Source organism: Pyxicephalus adspersus, chromosome 4 (genome assembly GCF_032062135.1).
Source record: "Pyxicephalus adspersus chromosome 4, UCB_Pads_2.0, whole genome shotgun sequence".
Lineage (NCBI taxonomy): Eukaryota > Metazoa > Chordata > Amphibia > Anura > Pyxicephalidae > Pyxicephalus > Pyxicephalus adspersus.
The window spans coordinates 76,375,570-76,394,644 of NC_092861.1; the positions used below are offsets into that span (position 1 = coordinate 76,375,570).

The 19,075-nt window shown below is 35.3% G+C and overlaps 1 protein-coding gene across 2 annotated transcripts in view; it reads right to left on the reverse strand.

Annotated features, from left to right (window-relative positions):
• Window positions 1-348: 348 nt before the first annotated feature.
• The window catches only part of MCHR2 (melanin concentrating hormone receptor 2), an 85,287-nt gene continuing 66,560 nt past the window's right edge, over window positions 349-19,075 (reverse strand). The window contains exons 3-5 of one of the 2 annotated variants that reach the window (XM_072408697.1): window positions 11,408-11,602; window positions 10,676-10,795; window positions 349-815 (exon numbers count right to left, since the gene is read on the reverse strand). In XM_072408697.1, the coding sequence (XP_072264798.1) occupies window positions 491-815; window positions 10,676-10,795; window positions 11,408-11,602 (640 nt within the window). In that variant the 3' untranslated portion in view covers window positions 349-490. The remainder of the gene's footprint in view (window positions 816-10,675; window positions 10,796-11,407; window positions 11,603-19,075) is intronic. The other variant, XM_072408696.1, reaches the window with a different exon arrangement.

Genomic DNA, 19,075 nt, shown 5'->3' on the forward strand with positions numbered 1-19,075 from the left:
AATATATTGCCAGTAACAAGTTATTCTAGACTGTAATTTTTCTAAATAAAACTGGCTTTCAATTCAGGTTTTTGGCACGTCTTATTGATGTTATCAACAAGTTTTGGTAAAATGGTGAGGTTTTTATCAGTCCCCTGAAACCACTGAGTAATATTTACAATTTAAATGTTGTGGTGTCTAACTACATTCTCTGGTTAAAGCACTTTACTAGTAAGTCTAAATGCCTGGTTGATTTCCTAATTTGATATCTGTTACCAATTATTGAAGAAAGATGCACTTTGGGGTCTATTTATAAAGCAGTGAATCTGACATTCACTAAAACATTTCCTGGTGGAGAATCTTCCATGTTTTTCAAGATTACTATGATTATATGTGATTTTTTATTGTAATACTTTATAGTATCCTATGCTTAATCCTTATATATGTACAAATAAAATATATACACACAAGGTAATTTATTTTGCCAAAAAAATTTCAACAACAATGAGAACTAAAAGCTAGATTTCAGAGTGTTGTCAAAATTGTTCAGCTCACGCTCAGACATTTTCATCTTGGTTTTTGTGCATTCAGAAAGTCTTTTACGAAAGTTTCCACTGAGAAGTACATACAGAAAAGGGTTAATACCACTACTGGCATAGCTGAGGCATATAGAGCAGTAATAGCTCACATAAAATAATAATGTTGGTTTAGAAATCTGAAGGTTTACAATCTGTATGACATGGTAGGGTGCTGCACTGACAATGAATACTCCCACCAACACGAGAACCATCTTGGTCAATCGTAGAACTCTTTGCCTTGGCAAGCTGTTGTTGTAACTGAAACAAAAAAAATGACAAGCAACAGATTACTATGTAAAATTATCCACAATTGTCATGTCACTAAAACACTTTCATATAAGTTGGGGTAGAATTAAAATTGTATGAAAACTTAGAAATTTTGACAGTTTTTTCCTCTTTGTACCTACTTGTAAATGTGACCTCTGCAGCCTGTTTCTGAACCTGCTCTTCCAGATTTAATCAGTATCGACCCTCCCGCTGACAATCAGGAAATAGCCTCTTAAATGCCCTTGGCTATTTAGCTAGCTCAGACACACTCTGCATTCATGCAACCTGTCTCCATTAGTGTCATAATATAAAATATAGGCAATAAACTATGCTAGCAGATCATGGACAAGATACCCTGAAACCTTAAATCCCTCCTCACCCCAAGTAAAAATCTCCCTTTCCTATTTCTGCATTTTTGAGAAAATAAATCTAGGAGTCAATTAACAACAGTTTTTATCATGAATTAACTACTGACCTTCAGAAGTCCTTACTTTCTGTGGAGAGGAGGCAGCTATCTGTTGGCCTTTTGTTAAACAAAGCATTTAGTCTCCCACCAACAAACCCTTCCAACCATTTGGGAGAATGCCTTTAAACAATGAAACCCTCTATTGTTTTTTTTTTTTTTTTATTGGGACTCCCCCAATTTTGGTAAAAATACTGTACTCGGGGGCTGTGCAATGAAATGGCCATTGTCAGTGCTTCCCCAGCAGGACCAGGAGGGGGACCAGCATTGGCAGCATACACTAAATCACCACAATGTCAGAGATAAGTTTATTGGAAGTGCCTGCATACAAATTACAGCAAACAACAGTGCAAACAACTCTGAAAGTAACAAACAACAACTATACACAAAAGGCTGAAAATTAGGAGCAGGAGCCGGGCTAGGATTCAAGAAGCAAGTGGCTAGAACACCAGCAAGGATAAATGTTCAGGTACAAATACAGTGCTAAGGCCCTGTGATACCTGTGAAGCGAGAATATATAGACCTTCAGATAATGAGGCACAGGTGTACCTTGGCTACAGTAAGCTCCCCTGGTGGTTCCTAATGTAAGCACAAGCAAAGCATGCAAAACCACAGTGCCATCAGCAGGTAGCATAGGGAGCTGCAGATCTACTGACAACCATACAGGCAGTTGTTTGGCAATTGTTTGTTTAACCAAGTTATTCATTTCTTATAGAACACAACCAAATAATGATACTGGGGTTGAATTTTTAATTGCCCAGTATCTGAACTACCGCACTATATTCCACTATAATACAATAAATTAATTATTTCATCCCTCATTGTTTCCATACTATAATTCTGACCATATTGCCTAACTTCACATGGCTTTGGCATAATGTGTTCTTACTTTTTTTCTAGTATTTCCAACAGCTCAAATGAACATTTGCTGCAATTCATGTAATATGGCCTTACACAACTAAGGCTTTCAATTTCCCACTACCTGACCCCTTTCATCAGGAAGGAATGCAAATAAAGATATCACAGAAATGAGAGATTATGGTCTTGATTGCTTGTGACATTGGCCATAAAAATAGATTTCAGCTAAGCAACAAGCTCTGGTTTTACAGGAAAGTGTACATAGCAATGTACTACCAGTAATTATTATGCTATATATAAAGTATTGGAAATAGAGCACAGATATTATTAGGGTTTTAGCTTGTTAAAGAATATCTAAAATACTTGATAACTGTCAGCCAAGCATAGGGTAACTACTGTCACATTCCAGATAGGTAAAACTCCTTCTAAAATTAAACATACATATTAAAAGGTTCTGAGCCTTACTGGTGTAACGGTGCAATATGTTTTAATAGGTTTTTTGACAACATCCACTTATTCTGCTTCTTGCATTCAAAGTAATGGTTATTATTTAATGTAAATGTTCATTGCTTTCAAACATTTTTTTTCATGAACAGTTATGGTCAACAACTAACCTGCTATCCCTGACCTTTCAAGCTGCATGTAGCATAAAGTAATTCATTTTCAAAGGATACTAGATGAGGTCAGGACAAAGGTCAGGTAACAGGAGTCAGCAGCCAAAGCAAACTACAACAAAAGAGTCAATATTTACTGGCATTTAGGCCTAACTTTCTTACCAAAGAGATCAGGGGTTACTTATAATGACCAGTACTAAATTATTTGTCAGATTCCAAGAAAGAATAATGCAACATGTCTTCAAATCTGCATTTAAAGCATTAACAAAAAATGGCACAATCAAGCATACACAACCTTTTGTTTTTTGCCTAGGCCGATTCAACAATGATGGTCATTAGTACTATCAATGTGGGACATAAGGATGGTAACTAAGCTCAGTGCATATTCTACAAAAATATTTATTGACTAAATAAAAGAGTACATTTTCCTAAATGATTTCAACCACAATCAGAAAATTATATGCAATTTAACACCTTCGTTACAGACAGGTAAATTTAAACTGGCTAGTCATAAAACGCTTCAAAATTGATAGGCTCCAGATGTTTAAAAATATGTAGTGTTATTAATACAACTAGCATTCTACCATAAATGAATAACTACAACCACACATTTATTTATATATTGTAAAACTTAAGAAATTAATTAACTACTGAAAATTTTTTTTTAGGGCCAGGAAAAAAGAGAAATCATATGTAATTACTTTATATTAGTTATTGCATATCATCCCTAAAACTTTTATAGCCTGTGAAAGTGAACCAATATCCCCTGTGAATATCAAAGCAGGAAGGAAATCTACAGATCTGTAAGTCTCAGTATTGCTAAATATAATATTCATTATTAACTCTTTAATGTATTGTGTGCAGTTTAGCAGCAACAATGGTTTAGTATATATAATAAAGACTTCTGCTGCAAACCCTATAAAACATCCTCTCGGTCTTTAGATATACAGTATTAGGCTAAGACTACATGGACTGTTTCCCCGGTATTTAAACTGAGCATATAAATGTGTTTATGAAATTGTCATTCATTTCGAAAGGCCAGTTCACACCAGGCCGTTTCAGGTTGGAAGGTTTTTGAGTGCTTAAGAGAATGCGACTTGCTACATTTTAAAATTTTTGTTTTAAAATCAAGGCGGGGTTAGAGCATTTACAAGCATTTTTTACAACTTCCAATAACCCATAATTTTCATATTTTAAAACACCTAAAAACACTAACAAATGCCCAATAATGCAATTAAAGATGATATGGGTGTTTATACGCATTTAAAAAACAGTCCATGTAGACTTAGCCTTTTGGTATTCATCCCTCCCATGATTTTAAAACCTCTCGAAATGCTGACTAAATATATGACATGTGTGTGTGTAATTGTGTATATGCATATATAACAAAAAGAGGTGTTTACATGATTTCAGTCAGAATTATTCCAACTCACATCTTAGCTTCCCTAACCTTGAAGCATTTTAGCAATCCAAATTTTTTGTAGAAAAATTATCCAGCCGCATTTGCTTGCCTTTCTCAGTTTTACACACAGCACAGCTTGACAAGGCACCATTTTGTTCTGCTGTGCTAGTGACAGGGTCAGTTTGGATCAACTAATTGAGATGGATATAAATTAAAAAACAGACAGAATGTACTTGATTGTGGCATAAAAACTCATCCATCTTTTTATTGCAATTAGAAACTGACTTGATGCGCTACAAGGTTCCTTAAATTGGCTAAGGAAACCCTTCCTAGTGATGTTTCATTATAAATAAGCATTCAAACCTGTTGTTTTTTTTAATCTGAATTACGACTGAGAATTGATTTTGAATTCTTGACCATTCCAACTGAAAAATGGTCTCACCCGGAATTTTTTAGTTCTAAGCACTTGTAATAATAAAAAACCAAACCAGCAAATTAAGAGATTCTGGACGAACCTACACACATCACCCTCATTTTGACTGTCTGTGTGTTTCAGATGGTATAAAACCTGAACTTCAGACTTCAAATTTTTCAGACTTGGTGGTCCATCAGCAATAAATAAAAGCAAGTGGTCTATCAGAAATAAAAATCACAAATTCTGCTCTGCTTTGGAAGATTTAGACTTATTTGGACTTTCCTCGGGCACTGTTAGCAGCACATCAATCATTCTGCAAATTGTAAAGTACTGCCACCAGCAGGACTTACTTCAAAGCATTTATTAGCACCTTACTAATGAGTGTACTCAAATCTGTATTCCATGCTATTAATAATGATTAAACAAAACTGCATATATCACTAAACCTAAATTACCTTAACTACATGAACAGGTTTGAACGTACAAAGTGTTTACTGGATTTGCTGAAGACAGACTGCAAAAGTATTTATTGTGATCAAATCTTAAAGTCAAACTCCTGGCATTCAAAAAATAATAAGCATTCCCATAATCAAAAAAAGCAAATACTTTACTTAATCCAAAGTTTCCTCTTGCATTGTCTATTTTCCAAAGCAAGATGTCCCCAGTCCTCAGGGATAAAAGGCGTTGAACCTCTAGGTTTGTTTATTTAAGAGACTGGGGGCATAGTAGGAATAAAGGGTGTCATGATTAAGGGATTTTATTACGAGCACCTTTATTCATAGTATACTTATGCAGAGAGTAGCTCTGATGCCACCTCATCTATGTTGGTCACTCTCTCTGATTGCCACCCACCACTGAAGAAAACAAATGGAAATAGGTTTATGAAAAAACATAACAAAGCTGGGAGTCTTTGGAGGTGTAGGGATCTAAAAACTGTCCTTTATTAATAGATATCTATAATTCCTTTTACAAAAGAACACTGTGAGCTTATAAATCTTGTAATGCATTGTGCACATATTCACTGAAACCATAGGCAGTCAAATACTGAGAATACAGGAAGAAAAAAATAGAATAAACAGAGGCTTGATCACTGATTCTCTTATTTTAGCCAGTTTGTAACCACAATGTATTGCTTAAATTACTAAATGACCAAGTGTCTAAATTACAAATCATCTGACACGTAAAACAGATTATATGTATCCATTTTCAACTGAACTCTTTGTACAGAGTTCCGCAATAAAACCCTAAAACAGGATATCAGACGTGGAACTAGACAGAGTTGCCCCTTATCTCTGTTATTATTTGGAATAGCTATTGAACTCCTCGCTATAGCCACATGACTTATCCAGGACATTAAAGGTATTCAGTGTGGTTCCACAGAGAATAAATGTGGGTATCTGATGATACCCTTTCATACACCACTTCCCCTTTATTTTTTCAGAGGTTCAGGACACAAAATCAATAGAAATAAATCAGAAGCCCTTAACCTCTCACTTCCTGAAAACCTGGTATCTCTGCTTAAACAAAATGTTGAATTTAAATGGAATCCTAAGGCCATAACTTACCTGGGTATCCAGATTACCTCTACATTTCAGACACTTTTTAAAGCCAACTATCCCCCAATGTTTCGTACCTTGGTTCATGACCTACAGAGATGGCAATCCTCCCCTCCTTCATTGTTTGGTAGAATTGCAACAATTAAAATGAATATTTTGCTCAGAATGTTATATTTATTTTGCAGCCTGCCAATTGCAATTCCCAAAGTGATTCTCGGCAATATACAAAATAATTTACTCAAATTTATTTGGAATTGTAAACAGCAAAGAGTAAATGTGACTACGCTTTACACTCCTAAATAGTTAGGTGGTCTAGGGGTTCCCAATCTTGTACTATACCATAGAGCGACCCAAATAGCAGCCCTGGGCCTCTGTACTCTGTACTCTCTTGAAATCTAGACCTCAAAGGATTGATTTAGAGTCTTTGTCATGCTCAACTATTCCAATTGAAGCATTAATATGGATTTCGAATAAAAATACGTCCCGCAATTGTTTGTCCCTTCCTTTCCTTGCCCTTTCTGTGTGGGATGGTCAAAAGACTAATTGAGCTAATCTTTATTCCCAGCACGCTCCTTTGACTCCGTTATGGCAAAACCCAGATTTTCCTCCTGGATGCAAGCATGAGGTATGGTGGCACAATAAGGGATTCTTCGGTATAGGCGATTTTTTTTGGATGGTAAAAATATTATAAGTAGCTCCCACTTACAGGGCAAATCTTCCCTCCCACCCACTGAAATGTTTCATTATTGCCAAATCAGATCATTTATTCACTCTAAACTTAAAGGCCTATCTCTCCTTACCAAAGTACAGCTTTTGAGAAAACATGCCGTGATGCTAAGGGGAGAATTTTAGTTGTTTGTGTGGCTCTCTTTCCCAGTGACAAAAGATTGTTTATTATGACTCAATGAGAAGCAGATCTGAGTGGGAGGTTCAAGATTGGCAAGCTTTGGCTGCCTCTATGTCCTTTGTTCTATGTTCTTTAACCTCCCTAGCGATAATCCCCAGTCTGACTCGGGGTACCTAAAAGCAGAATAAAAACCCACTTACCTTGTTCTTTCCCTGTCCCCTGGCATCCTGCTGGTCCCTGCAGGTCCTGGGGACCCATCTGCCTCCTTCGATCTCCAGCCGCAAAGTGCAGATTTGATCTACGGGGTTTCCCAGTGACGTCGGTACATGCGTCGGTGCGGCTGGGACTTAGCGTCGGGAAATTCAAATCATTTTGTATTGGATTCAATACAAAATAGCTGTATTGAATCAGTATTCCTAAAAAATGCTTTGTTCTCTTAACTATTAGATTCAGTACCTAAATCTCACTGAAGATTAGGTAAATATATTTTCTTAGCAGCTCGCATCACGATTGCTTGCTATTGGAAGGCCTCGATCATTCCACTTGATTTTACTAAACACAAAATAAACTGGATCATGACAAATGATAAAATAACCTGTACCTTGCAAAACAACTATATATTTTGCAAAACTCGGGACCCGTGGATAACCTACATTCAATACTAATTTTTCATTGGGAACCCTTTATTATTTTTTAATCCTCCACCCTTCCCTGTTCTTGTTCCCTCCCCCACCCTTAAGTGGTTCCCATGTGAGGTATTGACTTTTACCTTCTACATACTATTTTTAGCTAAATATATTTTGACTTTTTATTGAAGAAATTTTCTGCAAACTTGAGAATGCTCTAATTAATGTCTCTATTTTGTTTAAATAGTTGTTATGCTATTCTTTTCATAACTAATTCTGTTCATTTTGATGCCAAATTTAGTATTGTGTTCTATTGCTGATCTCTTCAGCCCTCATATATAACTGTATAAATTCCAGTTTTATTGAGGCGTTGTCATTTTAATTTATATTTGGCTGAAGAAAATTGTTTTCTGTATTTGTTGTTACCATATGTAAGAAAGTTTACTTTCTAAAAGTGCGGAATATTTGTTTTGTTATCTTTAACAAATGTGTTTGGGTTTACAAACACAACTGCTGTAATTCTAAAAATTTTCATTAAAATCTGTCTGCTGAACTTTGGAGAGCACCAATTTAACTTTGTAAACTTAGCAGCTAATGGTTGTAATAGTACACATAAAGAGCCTTACAAATATTAATAGAGTTATAATCTGTAAAAAATGTTAAAAAAATGTTATAATACCACTAAAAATGTCCTGCCTCCCAAAACTAGTAAAAAATGCGGTACAGTATCGGAATGCTCTGAATTAAAAAAAATCTAAACATTTTTAGCATGGGTACATTTATATTGGGTCATATCAAGGACTCAGTATTTGGAGTTAGCTCTGTGAAGTTATTTCCTACATCAAATTCTCTATGATTGGTAAATGTCTGTAGAAAAGAGCAGGAAATTTATCATGAGCACAGATGTCCAATGTCAAACAAAATAGAGACAATTCACTAATCCATCATACTTGAGTATCGGAAAGATGCTAGACGTCATGAAAAGCATCTGGTAGAATGGGAAATCATGAATAATTTGTAAACATGACATGTGGCTGAGATTAATTCAGACATTAACTGTGTGAGAAATGTAAAATTTATCTAAACTATAAATGCATATATTTATTTATACAGAGAGTATTTGCATTTTTACCAAAAGCTATGGTATGCTGTGAGTTGGTTAATATTGCCAGTATATATTTATTTATTTTTCCTTAATAACTATAAAGTTTGAATTGTGATTTTACTATTTTTTAAAAACTAATGTACCCCTAATGACAATAATGTTCTTTTAATTAACTTGGTAATATTAAGTGTGAATATGTAGAATAGTCTGACGTTTTTTCAGTTTTGTAGTAAGAAGAATTAGACACTAGACAAAATGTATGTTAGCATGTTCCCTCTGCAATTTATAATAAGTTATTTTCATTAAAAAAATTCACCATTATAATAAGATGAGATGATGACATGATATTCAGCTTTTGACAGCTCATTAAATGCTACTAGTGCGACAAAATAGCTTGTATCCTGGTTACAGTGTTACTGTTAAGGCATGTTTTATTCAGAAAATGATAAATTAATTAGAGAAACAACATAATAAACTAAAAAGTTCCTGTTCTAACCATTGTTCTAATACTAGCTAATGGATGCAGACAGACAATCCAAGCATAATATTTAGAAAAAAAAACAGTTTATTTGTAGAACACATGAAGAATAGATATACAATATATAATATGTTCAGACTTTGGTTCTGATTTAAAAAAGCTCTCCAATGCTTTCTTCAGTGAAGCTGGGTGATCCAACAAACCTGAAATGGATCTGGTCCAGGATTCCAAACATTTGTAAGGCAGAAAAGTAAAGCCAGTGAGGGAAAGAATGGAATAATGTATCAATTATTTTAACCCCCCCCCCCCGCCCCCAGCATTCTAATTCCATCCAAATTTCCATGCAAAAAACATTACATATTTTTTGCATGGAAATTTATTTTACATTATGGCTATAATTTTTAGGCATAAATCACCGGAATATGTCCAATATTTAATAAATTTAATAATAAACTTTAAATAAAAAAAACACAAAAATCTGTTAAAAAATGAAATAAAAAAATAGTTAAACATGTAATGTAAGAGTTATATAACTATTTATATATTACATGAAAATTTCTTTATTTTATTCTTTGAATTATTTAAATTATTTGAATTTCCCACCCACCCGCACTGACGTCATTGGGAAACCCCTGAGAACATCTCCGCATTGCCCGGCTGAAGATCGAGGAAGACGGACGTGTCCCCAGGACCTGCGGGGACCAGCAGGATGCCGGGGGACGACTACAGAGCAAGGAAAGTGAGTTTTTTTTAGGTTAAGGCTACCCCAAGTGTTACTCGAGATTACCGCTATTTGCAGGTAAAATCCACCCCGAGTCACACTCGGGAATACCGCTAGGGGGGTTAAGTGCCTGAAAGGTCTCCAGTTTAATAATACCCATTTAAGCCAAAAATATTGTCCTTTTTTGATCCCCATTTCAAAAACAATCATCTAATTTACATTTAAATGTGTATTTTAGGCACAGGTAACAAAAATCCCAAATGCTGCTGCTGGGTGTCATTACCTAAGATGTGTCACTCAAGTGACATGTTATAGTATTTTATTTTACTACTTCACTGGCAGCTTCATAAAAGCTTATGTAGGAAAGTGAGAGGAGAGAATTTCAGACACTGTGGCCCTGATTTATTAAAGCTCTCCAAACCTGGAGAGGATACACTTTCATCAGTGAAGCTGGGTGATCCAGCAAACCAGGAATACAAAAGCAAACCAGAATTCAAAACATTTGATAGCAAATGACTTTGAAGAAATCCATTCCAAGTTTGCTGGATGATCCAGCTTCACCAATGATAGTGTATCCTCTCCAGCATGGAAGAGCTTTAATAAATCAGTCCCTATCAGAGGAGGGGCTGTGATGTAGAAGGAGGGAAGGGGCTGTGTTTAGGAATGGATTCTTCCTACAGTAGTAGAGTTATTATAATAATATAATATATTCTATTCTGCGAAGGGTGTTTATTTGGAGTAGTGAGCAAACATATATTTTTCTTACCGTCCTGCAGTTTTATTTTGATGGTACATCTCCCATGTGTAACATAATATTAAAATGTAACAAGCCACTATTAACGGTAAAGGAAAGAAGAACGTTGTAATAGTTAAATACAGTGTATACCTGCAAAAAAAAAAGAAAAAAAGAAAAGTAAATTGCATATATTTTTAAATGCATCCACAATCATCCACAATGCATCCACAATGCAGTAAACAATCTAGACTGCAAAAACATTTTTATAACTTAATAAATAATTGCAATACATTTTACCCACACTAAGATCACTGAATTCAATTGACCTCATAATAAAATATTAAGTCATATTCTTTATTTAGAGAAATAACATGATGGTAGTGTGGTATCCATTATGTTTGTGCATCTGTTCAGGTTCTACTAGGCCAAACTTTACTTGCAAATAGCTTTAAATTTGAATTTGTAATATACATTATGAGTAATTGGTAACACATACATCAATAAACATAACAAAAGATACAATAGGTCTTTTTATTTTATTTAACTCCTTTACTTGCCAAAATGTGCAAGAACAAATTTAAACTTTTAACTTCTTCTAGAAAGTAATAGATTTTAATATGCTAAATACTAAATATTACCTGTACGTTTGCTAGGAAAGTAAAAATACACAGGCTTTCTTTTTGCACTTTGTACATGCTGGAATCTAGTAATAGTTTGCAAAGCTTTTGCTAATCCAGCTAATTTACATTTTATAGTACTCACCAGAGAACATCATTAGGTGTTGTTAGATCAAATGCACAACTTTCCAATCCATCTTTGAACTGTATAACCTTTGAATAGACCCAGACTGGGAACACAACAACAAAAGATGCTGCCCATAGAAGAATATTTACACGAATAGTCTTTGATATTGTTCTCAAGCTTGTTAGACGAAATGGCTGTACAAGAGCCATGTACCTGTAACGTTAAACAACATTGTTAACAATATCATTCAATAATAACGGATACACTTTTTCATGTGAAGTGTTCTCAAACTGCAAATAGATTTTGATATGGAAAAAAAAGTATATCAGATACAATATGTTTTAAACACTGTGTTACAATGCTTGGTATACAATATGAGCAAAAATAAGCTCATGAAGAGTAAAAACAATTGATTTGACACAAAACTTTATTCATAAGTTTGCTGTCAGAAATGCCAGAAAGTGCATCAGGTCCTTTGCAGCAACAATCCTAAATGTGTCAGTTATTAAAAAGATCCCTTACAGGGTAGAATAAACTACCTAAAGAAAAAAAATGCAAAATAATTGTCTATATTTTTAAGTCCAGCATCATGTGGAACTCATATGCACCTCTATACCATGACCTTATTATACACATAAGGAACACAACTGGCGCTTAGCATATCTTTCTTTTGCCAACCAAGCACTGCACAGATGACAGGACAGTTTTTGTACCAATGAAGCTTTTATCACCAACTTAGGCTGACTTTTGTGCCACTATTGCATAAATGATATTGCCAATGTTTAGTTGCTAGGAAGGATTAGATAATGTGTGTGTATGTGTACCTGTACATATTTGTAGAACTGTGTGTTTTATAGTGTTTTTTGCAACACCAACATCCGTTATACTCCTCAGTGGAACTTGGGACAGAAAGCTCAACCACCCCCTTTCCGATTTGGAATATCAATATTGGAGAGTTTCTTTAAGACCATCCAGGGAATGTTTTTTTTTTTTTTTGCACAGATTCAAATTTTAAAGGTCCATGCAGGTGTGGGATTTTTTAAAACAATATCTGATGTCCTATGTTGCTTCTGTAGAAGTGCCCTTCTCTTTCATACCAAACATCTGTCTGCCACCAACTTATAATGAGGAACTCACTGTGGGCAGCTGATTGATGAAATGGGATCTGTCTTACTGCAGCAAAGCTGGGATTTCTTCTGATTGATCTCTCTTTGCCAAATTAGGGCGCAACCCAGGATCAAAAAATTCTGAGGTGTTTAAAAATCTGTGTTATCCTGGTCCTGGTCACAGAACCCTACATCTACTGTCTTCTGTGTTCTCAGTGGTACCTTGGGTGTTCTAAAATCTTGGCTATACCTCTGTATAGAACTGTGAAAATAACTTTATATTATTTTGCCGAATTTCACAGTAAGACAGCAGGGTGATAATGTTTCAGCAATTCATTTAATTATCTCATAAGGGAATTGCCTTTTAATTTGATCTGGTTCACCTTTACAGAAAGTGTTTACAAATTAGTTTCCTGTTACGGTTTGTTGAAAGGAGCCTTGGAACACAGCAGGAATATTAATGACAATAATCCTATGTAAAAGTATCTCCAACTTTGTTTGTCTCTGTAGTTTTATTACTTTAAACATACCGGGCAATGATTTTTGCAGTCAATGTGAGTATTTTTAAAAGGAACACAGAATTATCTTTCAGAAAAAGCAGTACAGGAATGATTGTTTTGACTATTTCCTAAAATAATGTAAAAAATATCTGTGTAATGAACACATTTGCCATGATAAATTCATGTCATCATTTGCACTGTAATGTTCTGTACAATGTTTTATTCTGACTATATATTTATGTAGCATATTTATAATGAAAAGGTCTTGGTGGGATTCTTTTTTTACCTTTTTTTGACTAATTTCCTATCATTGTCTGTGCCTGTGAGCCCCCATTGGGTTGTAAAGGTCCATCTTCCAGATGACTACAGTTTTTGGAACCATATTAACATTTTCTGGGATCGGTATCAGAACAAACAGCTCCAAGCAGATTATGGTAGTAGGTAAATTTGCAGTAGATGTTGGAGTAGGTGTTTAGTGCAGTTTAGTTGAGAAGGGATTATTTAATGAGTTACAGTGTTTTTTTTTTACTTTTGAATCCTATGTTTTAATATCAGCTTTTTCGGCATTAGAACTGCTTTTGCTGCCCAGCTCAAAATGGTCACATACCTTACTAGAAGGGAAGCTTTTCTTTGGTTTTTGACATTTTGGCCAATGGTATGGTTATCATGGTTGTGTTTTTTGTGTGTCTCTTTTTATGCTGGAGAAAAATATAATTTCAAAGAATTTTACCCCTTGTGATAAAAGCCAATAGATGGAATATAAGTCAGACATAAAACAAGGGATCATGTAAACCTATATATAAATTATGTAAATACATAGTATAAACGACAAACACCCATACACAAAAAAAAACATTAACCTTGCCTTTTTTTAATTTTGTGTAAGTCCAAGACATTAGCAGCAGCTCTTTAACAGTATATTATTATTCTTCCGCTGGTGACAAACCTCACCCAACCATTCACATGATCAAACGGAAAGCATGATTTATTAGACAAAGCTACCTTTTTCCATTTCAGAATGCACCAGTTCAGATGCCCCCATGTTCATTGTAAGTACTTTTGTAGGCACTCTGCCAGGACATTCATATCCTGATATACAAGCTGTGATGCACTTTTCTGAAAACTTTTACTCATGGACAACATTGCATTTTTATGCAAATTGTGTTAACGTAGCCCTTCTGTAAAAATTGACCAGATCCTCCCTTCTTTATGTATCATGAACCTTGGGTGCTCATGGCACAGTTGTTGGTCCACAAGTTATCTACCAACAATTTTTGGTAGGAACTAACCACTGAATTCAATGAAAATTTCACAAGACCTCAGTTTTGGAGATGCTCTGACCCAGGTGTAAAGCCATCTGTTCAGCCATCTCTTGTCATAGTTGCTGAGATCCCTATGCTTGCCCACCTTTTATGCCTCCAACACATCACATTTAGAAACTTACTGTTCACTCATTGCCTAACATATCTCACCCTTTAACAGGTGTCATTGTAATAAGTAAATCACTGTTAATAACTTCAGCTGTCAATGGGTTATAACTAATGGCAATGTTTTGACTAAAAAATGCGTATATGTATACGAGGGGGTGCTGAGAAGTTCCTGGCTTTGCCCAGAAAGAAGAGAGCTAGAGTTACGAAATAACACATTTTTTCAACATATTCCCCCCTGAGACTGAGACTTGGTACAGCGTAGTTGCAGCTTTTCTGGACCGTTCAAATAAAATTAATAAATAGGAGGTGAGTAGATGTCTATCTTTAAACACCCACTATAACAGTTGTCAGACATCCTGTTTTTGAACGATTTTCCTTCACCTCACCTTTTTAAGCAACAACTATAAAATGTTAAATGTGAACAATGAACAATGTTCACAAAGACAAACAGATTGAATCATATCAGTTGATACAGAAAGCAATATAACAATGATGGCGATTTTAACCTCCATAACTTTTTTACAATCCAAAACAAGTTTGGGGCTTTATATACGCTTAAATTGTGAAATATGTTAGCTAAAAGTTTATGCAAAGAAGGAACAATCAGTACAAGTACACTGCTGTACACTGTATAATTTTCTGTACCATCTGTCTGGCTACGATTCTTCACTTTCTTTGAGGCCATGTTTAAATGTATGTTATTACAGATAGAAACGTTTAAATACAAACCACAAATAAAGAATTTTTAATAACATTTTACAGTTTAAATCTCACATTTTCTCACAAAATTCTGCGATATATGAGGATACCCACTGCAGTATGGGCTTCAGCCTCTTGATCCTTTCACTTTTCAGATCAGGTCTTTTGCCACAACTCCACTAAACCTTATCTGATGTTTAGCCTGTTTTCAGTGTTTTTTGTTTTTTCAAGAACTTTTAATATCACCATTTTTCTGACCCTCCTAATGAAGGGTCACTAACTTTTTGTCTTAAAATGTGTTGGGCTTGACTAGTCTAGGTTGATATTCTATAGCAATTTTTTAAAAACAATTTTGGCTATATTAGGATGTTATGGGTCACCTTAAGGAGGTTAAATAGTGAAACTGTCATTCATTTTATACTTTTTTATGATTGTTTATACATTTTTTTGGATTTTACTTACTGTTCTTGTTGGGTACAAATCACAGTTGTATTATACATATTCACACCTTTAAGCTCCATTTTCCTGATTTTCTTGCAATTTAAAATAAATAGGGGATGTGATGTAGCTATGTGTAGCTAATGTGCACACATAATGACTAAGTTAACATGCACTTTCACTATTTTAGCAATTAAAGGTAATTACACCAAAACTGACTGTGAAGCTCAATAACATATATAATTAGGATTTGCAAGTTCAACTGACTATTAATAAAGGCAAAAAATACTTTTTATGTCTTGACATTTTCTGTATACTTAACACATAGAAGCTACTGCATCCATCTATTTATGTACAGTAGACTTGATATTTTTAAGAGAAATGCTTTTTGAACATTAAATAACATGACTTCCCCTGTATTGGACCAGACAGAATTCTAAAATTCAAAAATGGAAATATATATATTATATATTTACAGTACTTGTACATACAAACGGTTAGTATAAAATTAACTAGAATAAGAAGGGACACTCATAAGTTATAAAAAATGCCATGGAAAACTGTTTATGCCATAATACACAGGGTACTAATGTAGCCCTGTCAACAGAATGACGAGACATGCACATCTTTTCCTGTCACTATATTGAAACTGGAAGTAGCTCTTTTGGTATGCGTTCTGGAAACTGGAAGTGCACAAATGTACATGTGCATACTCACATTTACTTACACCATTGTACTGTGGAGTAAAATAAAGTTGGTAAGCAACTGCGAAAACAACACATGTACATGAACCAAAAAGGTACCAGGCAGTGACAATAATAATAGGGGAATAAAACAAATAACAAATAAAAGATAGAGAGATAATAACTGTTCCCTTTGTTGACGGAACTCAGTGACAGTGCTCCTGGCACAATACAATAAGGGGGCACAGCAGGATTAAGCAAATATATTCATCCCAGGTGAGTTTAGACAAAAATTTACCTATTTATAGTCAAGAAAACAGTCAGATTCATGAATTAGGCAGAAATATCCTTTTCAGAATACGCAATAGAAAAGATGGCTTCAGTGGTGTACCAAGGAAGGGGGGGGGGGGGGTACCACCATCTTGGAGGGGGATACTGCAGCTCAAATATAAGTCACTGGGAGCTGTGAATAAGAAAAAGTTCCCAGATCTAAAAGTGGCTTTACAATTGGGTGATTTTCTGCCAACAAAAACCATATAGTTCTGGCTCCAGGGTAGAGGCAACAGTATGGGAATAGCTGGGTGGTCAGGTAAAAGAAACCACTCATTCCACGAATAATGGCGAGAGAAGTGCTAAACTTGACTATATGACCCTGTACATACTGGTAATCCATAACCATGCTGATGACCTTGTACATGTTGGTAATCCGAATCATGATGGGGACCCTGCTGGAAAACATAACCATGGGGGTATTACTTTAAAAGCTGTACATGCTGGTGACCCCTTTACATGCTCATATCCCTGCACATGATAAAAAAAACCTAAAAATACTGGTAACTCCACAGCCGACCAATTTTAAATTCCTAGGTTTTGTAATAAAAAATAATTTAAAAAAATGATTGCATCCCTAGCAGGTATTAACATTAGGGAAATACAACCTCGGATGAAAAACAAATGGCATATTACACTGGGTCATTTTTTATTTAACAAAGTCAAAATGCAGAAGCAGTATATAAAAATTAGGATTTCTCCTACCACTTCACATGTGTGACCACACTGCACATGTGTGACCACCCACTATAAAAGCCAAAGCTTTGGCAGTTTGCTGGTCCGGAGCATTCAGGTGTGTGTTAACACAATACCATGAAGAAATAACATGAACAATGATCTTAGGGAAGCAAGTGTTGCTGCCCATCACTTTGAGAAGGGTTATAGAGCCATTTCCCAACAATTTGAAGTCCATCATTCTACAATGAAAAAAAAGAAGATAACATTTCAGAATGAATGAAATGAATGAAAAACATTGAAGCCTTTTGTCAGGAGTGGAGGTCCCAAAAAATTCACCCCAAGGTTACAGAAATTGCAAAAACCCCAAAAGCTGCATTTCAAACTATACAGATCTCAGCATGTTAAAATATAAAGTTTATGACATGTTCTTCACATGACTGGGCTGTCAATATTCCTGGTTATACTTTCTTTCGTAAGGACAGAGTCAAAAGAGTCACTGGCAAAGTACCGATGGACTGGTGTAAGGCTATGTGGTTCCTATCTTCAAAAAGGGAGCAAATTCATTACCAGGTAACTACAGACTGGTTAGTTTAATGTCCATATTTGGAAAGGTCCTAGAGAGTTTGATAAAGAACCACATAGGGGAGTTTTTGCTAGAAAATATTATTATTTGTGATAGTCAGCATGGCTTCAAGAAAGCCGAAGTTGTCAAACAAATTTACTCTCTTTTTATGAGGAAGTAAGTAAACAGGTAGACAGTGGAATAGCAGTTGATATAGTGTACTTGGACTTTGCTAAAGCATTTGACAAAGTACCCCACAGACGGTTATATGCAAGTTAGGGTCAATAGGTTTAGAAAAGTCAATCTGTAAATGGGTCGAGAACTGGCTTAAAGATCCAGAGAGTAGTGATTAATGATTCATACTCTGAATGGTCTAAGGGTATGTTCAGTTGTTGGGGCCTTTACTTTTTAACATCTTTATAAATAATTTAGAGTTTGGGATTAAAAGTACTATTTCTGTGTTTGCAGATGACACCAAACTATGGAATGGAATGGAGTCCATACATGATGTCAATAATCTACAAGCAGACCTGGATGTACTGTTTGATTGGGCAGCAATGTGGCAAATGACATGTAATATAGATAAATGTAAAGTTATGCACTTGGGGCTAACAACATGCATGCTTCATACTGCCTAGGGGGAATACATTTGGGGGAGTCAGAAATGGAAAAGGATCTGGGGGTTCTGGTGGATCATAGACTTAATAACAGCATGCAATGCCAAGATGCAATATCTAAGGCTAGTAAAGTACTTTCTTGTATTAAAGAGGAATAGACTGCAGAGAGGGAGACATAGGGCCTGATTTACTAAAGCTCTCCAAGGCTGGAGAGAATGCACTTTCATCAGTGAAGCATGGAATATGCAGTACAGTTTTGGGTACCAGTTTACAAAAAGGACATTGTGGAATTGGAAAGAGTGCAGAGAAGGGCAAATAAATTAATAAAAGGAATGGAGGAGCTCAGCTATGAGGAGAGATTAGCTGAACTGAATCTATTCTTCCTTGAGAAGAGACGTTTAAAGGGGGATATGATCACCCTGTATAAACATATAAATGGTCCATATAGAGAACTCTGTTCCCAAATATTCACTTTGAGAACATTACGAGGAACAAGAGGGCACTCTTTGTGTCTGGAGGAAAATACGTTTAAGCTCCGGATAAGGAAGGGATTCTTCACTGTAAGGTCTGTAAAAATGTGGAATCGGCCCCCTCAGGAAGTAGTTTCAGCAACTACTATAGATTGCTTTAAGAAAAAGCTGGA